The 9,790-nt window shown below is 51.5% G+C and overlaps 1 protein-coding gene across 5 annotated transcripts in view; it reads right to left on the bottom strand.

Moving 5' to 3' along the window:
• Positions 1–682: 682 nt before the first annotated feature.
• LOC137427964 (src substrate cortactin) overlaps positions 683–9,790 on the bottom strand; it is a 47,326-nt gene continuing 38,218 nt past the window's right edge. For 3 of the 5 annotated variants that reach the window (XM_078777563.1, XM_078777565.1, XM_078777566.1), the window contains 2 exons: positions 3,273–3,329; positions 751–1,706 (listed from right to left, as the gene is read on the bottom strand). In XM_078777563.1, coding sequence (XP_078633689.1) covers positions 1,570–1,706; positions 3,273–3,329 — 194 coding nt within the window. In that variant the 3' untranslated portion in view covers positions 751–1,569. Of the gene's footprint in view, positions 1,707–3,272; positions 3,333–9,790 lie in introns of all 5 variants that reach the window. The other 2 variants (XM_078777564.1, XM_068117835.2) reach the window with 2 other exon arrangements.

Below are 9,790 nucleotides of genomic sequence, written 5' to 3'. Positions count from 1 at the left end.
ACTGTCACCTAGCCCCCCGTCTCCCACTTAAACTGTCACCTAGCCCCCCACCACCCCCACTTAAACTGTCACCTAGTCCCCCCGTCTCCCACTTAAACCGTTACCTAGCCCCCCTGACCACCCCCACTTAAACCGTCACCTAGCCCCCCCACTGCCCCTACTTAAACTGTCACCTAGCCCCCCCATGTCTCCCACGTAAACAGTTACCTAGCCCCCCCCCCCCCCACCACTCCCACTTAAACCGTTACCTAGCCCTCCCTCCACCACCCCCACTTAAACTGTCACCGAGCCCCCCCCCCCCGTCTCCCACTTAAACTGTCACCTAGCCCCCCGTCTCCCACTTAAACTGTCACCTAGCCCCCCCCCCCCCGTCTCCCACTTAAACCGTTACCTAGCCGCCCCCCCCTCCTCCACCACCCCCACTTGAACTGTCACCTCGCCCCCCGTCTCCCACTTAAACTGTCACCTCGCCCCCCGTCTCCCACTTAAACTGTCACCTCGCCCCCCGGCTCCCACTTAAACTGTCACCTCGCCCCCCGTCTCCCACTTAAACTGTCACCTAGCCCCCCGTCTCCCACTTAAACTGTCACCTCGCCCCCCGTCTCCCACTTAAACTGTCACCTAGCCCCCCGTCTCCCACTTAAACTGTCACCTAGCCCCCCGTCTCCCACTTAAACTGTCACCTCGCCCCCCGTCTCCCACTTAAACTGTCACCTAGCCCCCCGTCTCCCACTTAAACTGTCACCTCGCCCCCCGTCTCCCACTTAAACTGTCACCTAGCCCCCCGTCTCCCACTTAAACTGTCACCTAGCCCCCCGTCTCCCACTTAAACTGTCACCTAGCCCCCCGTCTCCCACTTAAACTGTCACCTAGCCCCCCGTCTCCCACTTAAACTGTCACCTAGCCCGTACCCCAAACCTTTAAGTTTAACACACAATCAGTGGAATGTAGTGATTTCCATGTAAGAACACCCCTCTTAGATTCCCAAATGATTTCACATGTGGAGAGACACCACAAAGTGGTGGGAAAAGCTTGAATCGGAACAATTACGGGATCGGGCAGTTCAGGTTGCACGTGCCGTGCAAGGTGAACATGCATTTGGTAGTGTTGGTAAAGTGTCACGTGGAATGTAGTTATACTAACTAACCTAATTCACCGTACTAGTAATAAAATCATCGCGAGGCAGCGTTGTGGCGGATTACCTTGTTCAACAAAGGTGTGCAATCTAGCGCCGTGATAACTGCGCTCACGGAGACAACCTGTGCCCGTTATGATGTTCCGAATATTGTCGTCATGTCAACAGGTTCCGCAAATAAAACATGAATTTTTCAAATAAATCGCACTACAGGTGCTGCAGGTACGCTTCCAATTGGCGTGAATGAGTAACCGATTTCACCTTGTACTACAATAATTCATTGATGAACCTTTTTGTGCACAATGTGATTGGGCATTGCCAAGGTTACCGGTTCACTTTGTTAACGTTAACTGCACTGTAGTCGTCAATTACAATAAAGTGGTTTTACCAAAACAAGCCAGGTAACACACCACGTGGTCCTCCAGGGAAAAGGGTCACTGCTGGAGCTCAACGTAGTTGGCAGGGAAGAGACCGTACCGGCTGTTGCATTCTCCCCTCCACCAGCCTTCGTCCACCATGTCAATTTTTGTGATGACATCGCCGGGGTCAAAGGAAATCTCATCCTCAACACCTGGAGGAGTTCAAGGATGGGGCAGAAAAATGAGGTTGTGCTTTAAAAGGGGGAAGAAAAAGGAAATCAGCTCACCGATATGAAGGGGGTTGGGGGTCGTGGTGGAGAGGGGACGGGGGTCGTGGTGGAGAGGGGGACGGGGGTCGTGGTGGAGAGGGGGACGGGGGTCGTGGTTGAGAGGGGGTTGGGGGTCATGGTGGAGAGGGGGACGGGGGTCGTGGTGGGGATGGGGGTCGTGGGGAGAGGGGGACGGGGGTCGTGGTAGAGAGGGGGTTGGGGGTCGTGGTGGAGAGGGGGTTGGGGGTCGTGGTAGAGAGGGGGTTGGGGGTCGTGGGGAGAGGGGGTCGTGGTAGAGAGGGGTTTGGGGGTCGTGGTGGAGAGGGAGTTGGGGGTCATGGTGGAGAGGGGATGGGGGTCGGGGTGGAGAGGGGATGGGGGTCGTGGTGGAGAAGGGGATGGGGTCGTGGGAGAGAAGGGGATGGGGGCCGTCGTGGAGAGGGGGATGGGGGTCGTGCTGGAGAGGAGCCGGGGGTCGTGTTGGAGAGGGGATGGGGGTCGTGGTGGAGAAGGGGATGGGGTCGTGGGAGAGAAGGGGATGGGGGCCGTGGTGGAGAGGGGGATGGGGGTCGTGCTGGAGAGGAGCCGGGGGTCGTGTTGGAGAGGGGATGGGGGTCGTGGTGGAGAGGGGACAGGGGTCATGGTGGAGAGGGGACGGGGGTCGTGGTGGAGAGGGGATGGGGGTCGTGGTGGAGAGGGGACGGGGGTCGGGGTGGAGAGGGGGATAGGGGGTCGTGGTGGAGAGTGGGACGGCGGTCGTGGTGGAGAGGGGGACGGGGGTCGTGGTGGGGACGGGGGTCGTGGGGAGAGGGGGACGGGGGTCGTGGTGGAGAGGGGGACGGGGGACGTGGTGGGGATGGGGGTCGTGGGGAGAGGGGGATGGGGGTCATGGTGGAGAGGGGGTTGGGGGTCGTGGTGGAGAGGGGGTTGGGGGTCGTGGTGGAGAGGGGGACGGGGGTCGTGGTGGAGAGGGGGACGGGGGTCGTGGGGAGAGGGGGACGGGGGTCGTGGGGAGAGGGGGAGGGCGGTCGTGGGGAGAGGGGGACGGGGGTCGTGGGGAGAGGGGGACGGGGGTCGTGGTGGAGAGGGGTTTGGGGGTCGTGGTGGAGAGGGGGTTGGGGGTCATGGTGGAGAGGGGATGGGGGTCGGGGTGGAGAGGGGATGGGGGTCGTGGTGGAGAAGGGGATGGGGGCCATGGTAAAGAAGGGGATGGGGGTCGGGGTGGAGAGGGGATGGGGGTCGTGGTGGAGAAGGGGATGGGGGCCGTGGTGGAGAGGGGATGGGGGTCGGGGTGGAGAGGGGATTGGGGCCGTGGTGGAGAGGGGATGGGGGTCGTGGTGGAGAAGGGGATGGGGGCCATGGTAGAGAAGGGGATGGGGGTCGGGGTGGAGAGGGGATGGGGGTCGTGGTGGAGAGGGGACGGGGGTCGGGGTGGAGAGGGGACGGGACCCACCAATTTGGAGGAGGTGCAGTGGTTTGTAAAGCTCATGAGGTGTGAAACATGCTCACCAGCTTGGTAATCATAAACAGCCACGGCTGTTAACCCAAGACCATGTGTTTCTGCACCTGCTGCAAAGACATGAACAGAACGCTGATTGGATGGTTTAGGTTTAGAAAGGGTAACCAACAATCATCAATACAGCTCTGTTCAGCAACATATTGGGAGTAGCTGGAAGTGAAAGAACAAAATGAATGGTGAATGAGGTGACTGAAGTGGGCAATGAAGGTGAGTAACAGCGACAGGAAAGGAATAACCACCTGAAAGCACCTGTAAATAGAGTCCAATACCGTATTCGACACCAACGTGATACGAGTGACTGCTGCACTTTTTGCTCAACCGAGACGTGGCGCTTGATGCCGACACCCCGGATGCTGCTACTCAACCAGATGGTTTCTCAGTGTATCGGAGGGGCAGATCGAAGGAGGTTACGGATAAGGTAAAGGGAGGTGGGGTATGTTTTTTATAAACACCTCCTGGTGTACAAATGTTGAGATTATCTCTCAGTTATGTTCACCTGACCCTGGAGTACTTGGTAATTAAGTGCCGTCCCCACTACCTGCCTCGTGAATTCCCATCGGTTATCCTCCACATACAACCACGTGCCAATGCGACAACAGCACTTCCTGAACTTTTGGACATTATTTCCCGTTACGATTTACTCTGATGCCGTTCCCGTCGTTGCTGGAGATTTCACCCATTGCAACCTCAAGAACGTGCTTACCAAGTATTTCCAACAGGAGTGTTCGTGACAAACTACGGGCGAGGGCCGGATGACAAGTACAGACACAAGATGGATGATCAATTCAAGGTGAAGGATTCATCCCGGCTGTGGCAGGGGCTCCAGGTGGCCACATTAGACAAGGGGAAATCCAAGGAGGTCGACAGCTCTGATGCCAAGTTGACAGGCACTCGAAACGACTTCTTCGCTCGTTTCAACAAGGCCAATATTGAACCTCGTCGAACCCGCCAAATCGATTCTGAGGCTGCCGCTCTGCACGTCTCCCAGTCCGACGAGAGTAACACGTTTTCTCGGGTGCAGGCCCGTAAAGCCGCTGGAAGTGATGGAATTCCATCTGGTGCCCTTAGATACTGTGCAGATCAGTTATCTGCAGTTTCCACTGACATTGTTAATATGTCACTAAAACGGTGCATCATTCCACGATTCCACAAAATCTGTCATCATACCAATACCGAAAAGGTCTCCGGCTTCGTGCCGAAACGATTACCTGCCAGTAGCACCAACATCGGCCATAATGAAATGTTTCAACGTTTGGTAAAGTCTCACATCAAGTCTGTCATTCCTGTAACTCTTGACCCGTTTCAGTTTACCTATTGGTCAAACCGTTCTAGTTGATGACGCTGTCTCACTCGCCCTTCACACCGTTTTACGACACCTGGATAAGCGTAATACCTATGTTATGATGCTTTTTGTCGACTGCAGGTCTGTTTTTAATACTGTTGCGGTTTTGAGAATAAACGCAAACCCCCCTCTTAGTTAGTTGCACCACAACATGTAGCCTCGCTTAGTTCAGTTATTTCTTATTGAATGTTAAGTATAGTCTCCTTTCCTGTGTTAGTATACGTTGATGTAGGCAAGTAAGTGTAGGCCTCATTGGGCTGGAATGCCATGTGCTAGGGCCTGGAACAAGTCGAGGAGGCCCGAGGGAGGAGCTAAAGGGGAGTGGCCGGTAAGCAGCAAGCAGCCAATGGGAGCTAAAGGGGAGTGGCCAGTGACGGCGGGCAGGGGAGGGGCTTGAAACGTTCTGGTGGGACTCTGGGGGGGGGGGGCTATAAAACCCTGCCCTGGATCCCCAAACTCTCTCTCTACCCCAGGACTCCGAAGCACGAACTCTCTCTCCGGGGCCAAGCTCCCAGCTCTCTCTGCGCTCTGTGGTCAAAAGCACGAACTCTCTCTGTTGTCTGCGTTCTGCCCCTGCCCTGTTCTCTGCCGCCTGTTATAAGCGCTTTCGCAGGACGATCTCTCCCGGGGCCCAAGACTCCAACGATCTCCCTGCACGTGCGCGTTGGCTTCGCTGACATCGGGACACGCTGGGCGGATTCCCGTGCGTGCACGACCGAGACCGACGTCCGTGCCGTGAACATCCTCAAGGGAACGCCCAACGAGCTGCCCGGGGCGAACTGCACCAACGACCGCTCTTGAGCGCGTTCTCTTCTCTTCCTTCCTTTCCCTGCGTGAGTGAGAGGGCCCTTGTCTGGGTATATTAAGTTAAGGACGTTAAGTTTCTACCCTGTGTCTCTTTGCCCTGATCACTGTACAAATTATAAACAAGCGTTACGCCTAGGTCCCCCGTCGGTGAAGTGATGTGAGTTGACAAAGTGGAAGACACAGAAAACATGCTATGACATGATATTTCGCTCACAAGGTTCAGACATACATGGAGGCGGCCATCTTGGATTTTGACGTGGCGACCCAATTTTCAATAGCGTTCTTCCTTATGCCTAGATACACCCACACACCAGATTAGAAGTTGGTACTTCGCTTATTTTTCAAGATATTCCGCTCACAAGGTTCAGACATACATGGCGGTGGCCATCTTGGATTTTGACGTGGCGACCCAATTTTCAATAGCGTTCTTCCTTGTGCCGAGATACACCCAAACACCAGATTAGAAGTTGGTACTTTGCTTATTTTTCAAGATATTACGCTCACAAGTTTCAGACATATATATGGTGGCGGCCATCTTGGATTTTGACGTGGCGACCCAATTTACAATAGCGTTCTTCCTTATGCCGAGATACACCCACACACCAAATTAGAAGTTGGTATTTCGCTTATTTTTCAAGATATTCATCTCACAAGGTTCAGACATACATGACGGCGGCCATCTTGGATTTTGATGTGGCGACCCAATTTTAAACAGCGTTCTTGCTTGTGCCTAGATACACCCACACACCAGATTAGAAGTTGGTACTTCGCTTATTTTTCAAGATATTTCGCTCACAAGGTTCAGACATATATATATATATGGTGGCGGCCATCTTGGATTTTGACGTGGCAACCCAATTTTCAATAGCGTTCTTCCTTATACCGAGATACACCCACACACCACATTAGAAGTTGGTACTTCGCTTATTTTTCAAGATATTCATCTCACAAGGTTATGACATACATGGCATCAGACATACATGGTGGCGGCCATCTTGGATTTTGACGTGGGTTGCACCCACACACCAAATTCGAATGCGGTCCTTCGCTTACGCACGCACGCACGCCCGCAAACACGCACGGACACACGGACGGAGGGGAAAGCCATAGTCCCCCTTTCGCTACGCTGTGCGACGGGGGACAATAAACCTGTGTTCTTTGCTTCCATTTGGCCATTCACGTCTTTTCCCAATTGGCCTCGCGTTGTACGAGATAAAACCGCTCAATCGGGTTCATAATAATTAACGGCACGAGTCATGTGACACGCAAACCGCTCGGGCGTATCAGACGAGCGTGACTCGTGCGAGGTTCAGCCCCTGTCTTTGTGGCGGTGTGTGTCCAGAAGGTACTTGGGTATTTGACCAGAGACCCTTCCACACGCTCGCTACGGGGGTGGCGGTTGGAATTGCTCCGCAATCCGCCCCAGGAGTGTAAAGTGGGTAGCGGCCTCGTGGACTCGAAGGCCCGAAGGGGAAAAGGGTTTAACCCCCCTTTGTACGTCGACGGGCTCGAGATCAGCAACAATACCATTATTCCCTCTAAATTATTTGTGAAACTTGGAGATATTGGACTGTCGTCTTATTTCCAAATGGATTTTAGACTTCTTAAGTGACAGGCCACAGGTGATGAAGATTGGCAGCCGTACGTCCTAATCGCTTGTTTTGAACATGGGAGCTCCTCAAGGCTGTGCTTTAAGACCTCTATTGTATTCACTTTTTACTTATGATTGTGATGCTCGACTTGCTCGTCAATAAAACAACTTCCTGGTGAAATTTGCGGATGACACGACCTTAATTGGCCTGATCATGAAAGACGATGAAACAGTGTACAGAGATGAGGTTCAGGACCTGACAGAGGTGTTCAGCCAACAATCTCAAACCGAATGTTAGTAAAACTAAGGAAGTCATCATGGATTTTAGGAAATATTGTGTTACACATGCTCCTATCAGCATTACTCGATGTGAGTAAAACTAATGAGGTTATTGTGGATTTTAGGAAGTCTTGTGTTACACATGCTCCTATCAGCATTACTGAATGTTAGTAAAACTAAGGAAGTCATCATGGATTTTAGGAAATATTGTGTTACACATGCTCCTATCAGCATTACTCGATGTGAGTAAAACTAAGGAGGTTATCGTGGATTTTAGGAAGTCTTGTGTTACACATGCCCCTATCAGCATTACTGAATGTTAGTAAAACCAAGGAAGTTATCGTGGATTTTAGGAAGTCTTGTGTTACACATGCCCCTATCAGCATTACTGAATGTTAGTAAAACTAAGGAAGTTATCGTGGATTTTAAGAAGTCTTGTGTTACACGTGCCCCGATCAGCATTACTGAATGTTAGTAAAACTAAGGAAGTCATCGTGGATTTTATGAAGTCTTGCGCTACACGTGCCCCGATCAGCATTACTGAATGTTAGTAAAACTAAGGAAGTCATCGTGGATTTTATGAAGTCTTGTGTTACACATGCTCCTATCAGCATTACTGAATGTTAGTAAAACTAAGGAAGTCATCATGGATTTTAAGAAGTCTTGTGTTACACATGCCCCTATCAGCATTACTGAATGTGAGTAAAACCAAGGAAGTTATCGTGGATTTTAAGAAGTCTTGCGCTACACGTGCCCCGATCAGCATTACTGAATGTTAGTAAAACTAAGGAAGTCATCGTGGATTTTATGAAGTCTTGTGTTACACATGCTCCTATCAGCATTACTGAATGTTAGTAAAACTAAGGAAGTTATCATGGATTTTATGAAGTCTTGTGCTACACAGTCTTGCTAGTCTTGTTAGTGTTAGTTATTAGTTAGTTAGTGTTAGTTAGTGTGAAGTCTTGTTGGTCTTGTACAGGCGGGTGAAGTACCAACCGAGAATGAAGGTGTGGAGGTTGAAAGAGGTGACAGTAAGGGAGGCATTAAAAGAGAGGCTGAGTAGTAAGGTAGAGGATGATGTGGTTGAGCTTGGAAGTGGTTGGATGTCAATGAAAGATAGTCTGTTGGGAGCCGTTGGTGAGGTATGTGGATGGACAAAAGGACCACCGAGGCACTCGGAAACATGGTGGTGGGATGATGAAGTTGGAAAGAGGATTGACCAGAAGAGGAAGAAGTTCAAGGAGTGGCAGAAGGCGAAGGGTACGGAGCAGAAAAAGCAGAGCATGAAAGTTATAAGGCAGCCAGGAAGGCTGCAAAGAAAGAGGTAGCAAAGGCGCAGGAGGCATGCAGGAAAATGTTCGGAGAATGCTTGGATTTGGAAGAGGGTCAGAGAGCGGTATTCAGGATTGCAAAGCAGATAGCGAAAGAGAGGTGTGATGTGATGGGGGTGAGTTGCTTGAAGGATGAAGTGGGACAAATCGTTGTGGACCCAGATGGAATTAAAGGAAGATGGAAAAGATATATGGAAAGGCTGTTGAATACAGAGAATGAAATGGGATGGCAACAGGAGAGTAACCCAGTTTTAGGACCGGCAGAGAAGATAACTGAGAAGGAAGTTGAGGAAGCGATAAAAGCAATGAAGAGTAGAAAAGCGGGAGGGCCGACGGGAGTTGTGGGAGATATGTTGAAGGCAGCAGGAAGTTGGGGTGTGAAGAGAATGACAGAGATCTGTAATCTGGTGGTGAAAGAAGGCCGCATTCCAGTGCATTGGGAACTGAGTACCCTCGTCCCTCCATACAAGGGGAAAGGTGACCCTCTGGAGTGTGGCTCGTACCGAGCGATAAAGTTATTGGAGCATGGAATGAAGGTATTGGAAAGGGTGTTGGAGAGGAGGATAAGAAAGAAGGTGAAGATCGACGAAATGCAGTTTGGATTTATGCCAGGAATAGGAACGACAAACGCGCTCTTTATTGTGAGGCAGTTGCAGGAGAAGTACATGGAGAAGAGGAAGAAGTTGTTTCTTGGGTTTGTTGATCTGGAGAAAGCATTCGATAGGGTTCCACGCAAAGTATTGACATGGGCAATGAGGAAGTTAGGAGTGGAGGAATGGTTGATCAGAGTAGTGATGGCAATGTACAAAAGAGCGCGCACAGCTGTAAGGACGAAGGACGGGAACAATGGTGAGTTTGAGGTGAAGGTGGGAGTGCATCAGGGGTCGGTACTAAGTCCACCACTATTTGTAGCCGTGATGGAGGTGCTGGCTCAGAACGTAAAGGAGGGTTTACCATGGGAGTTGTTGTATGCAGATGATCTGGAGTTGATTGCGGAAAGTATGGATGGACTGAAGGAGAAGATGAACAAGTGGAATGAATGTATGGAGGGAGACAAAAGGTCTGAAGGTGAATATCGGAAAAACGAAGGTGATGGCAAGTGGTAAAGCATGTGGTGAGGTGGAAAGAACTGGGAAGTGGCCATGTGCTGTGTGCAGG

The sequence above is a fragment of the Myxine glutinosa genome, chromosome 5 (genome assembly GCF_964187855.1).
Source record: "Myxine glutinosa chromosome 5, kmMyxGlut1.1, whole genome shotgun sequence".
Classification (NCBI taxonomy): Eukaryota; Metazoa; Chordata; class Myxini; order Myxiniformes; family Myxinidae; genus Myxine; species Myxine glutinosa.
The sequence above is the reverse complement of the archived record's forward strand: the minus strand, read 5'-3'. Positions and strand labels throughout refer to the sequence as shown.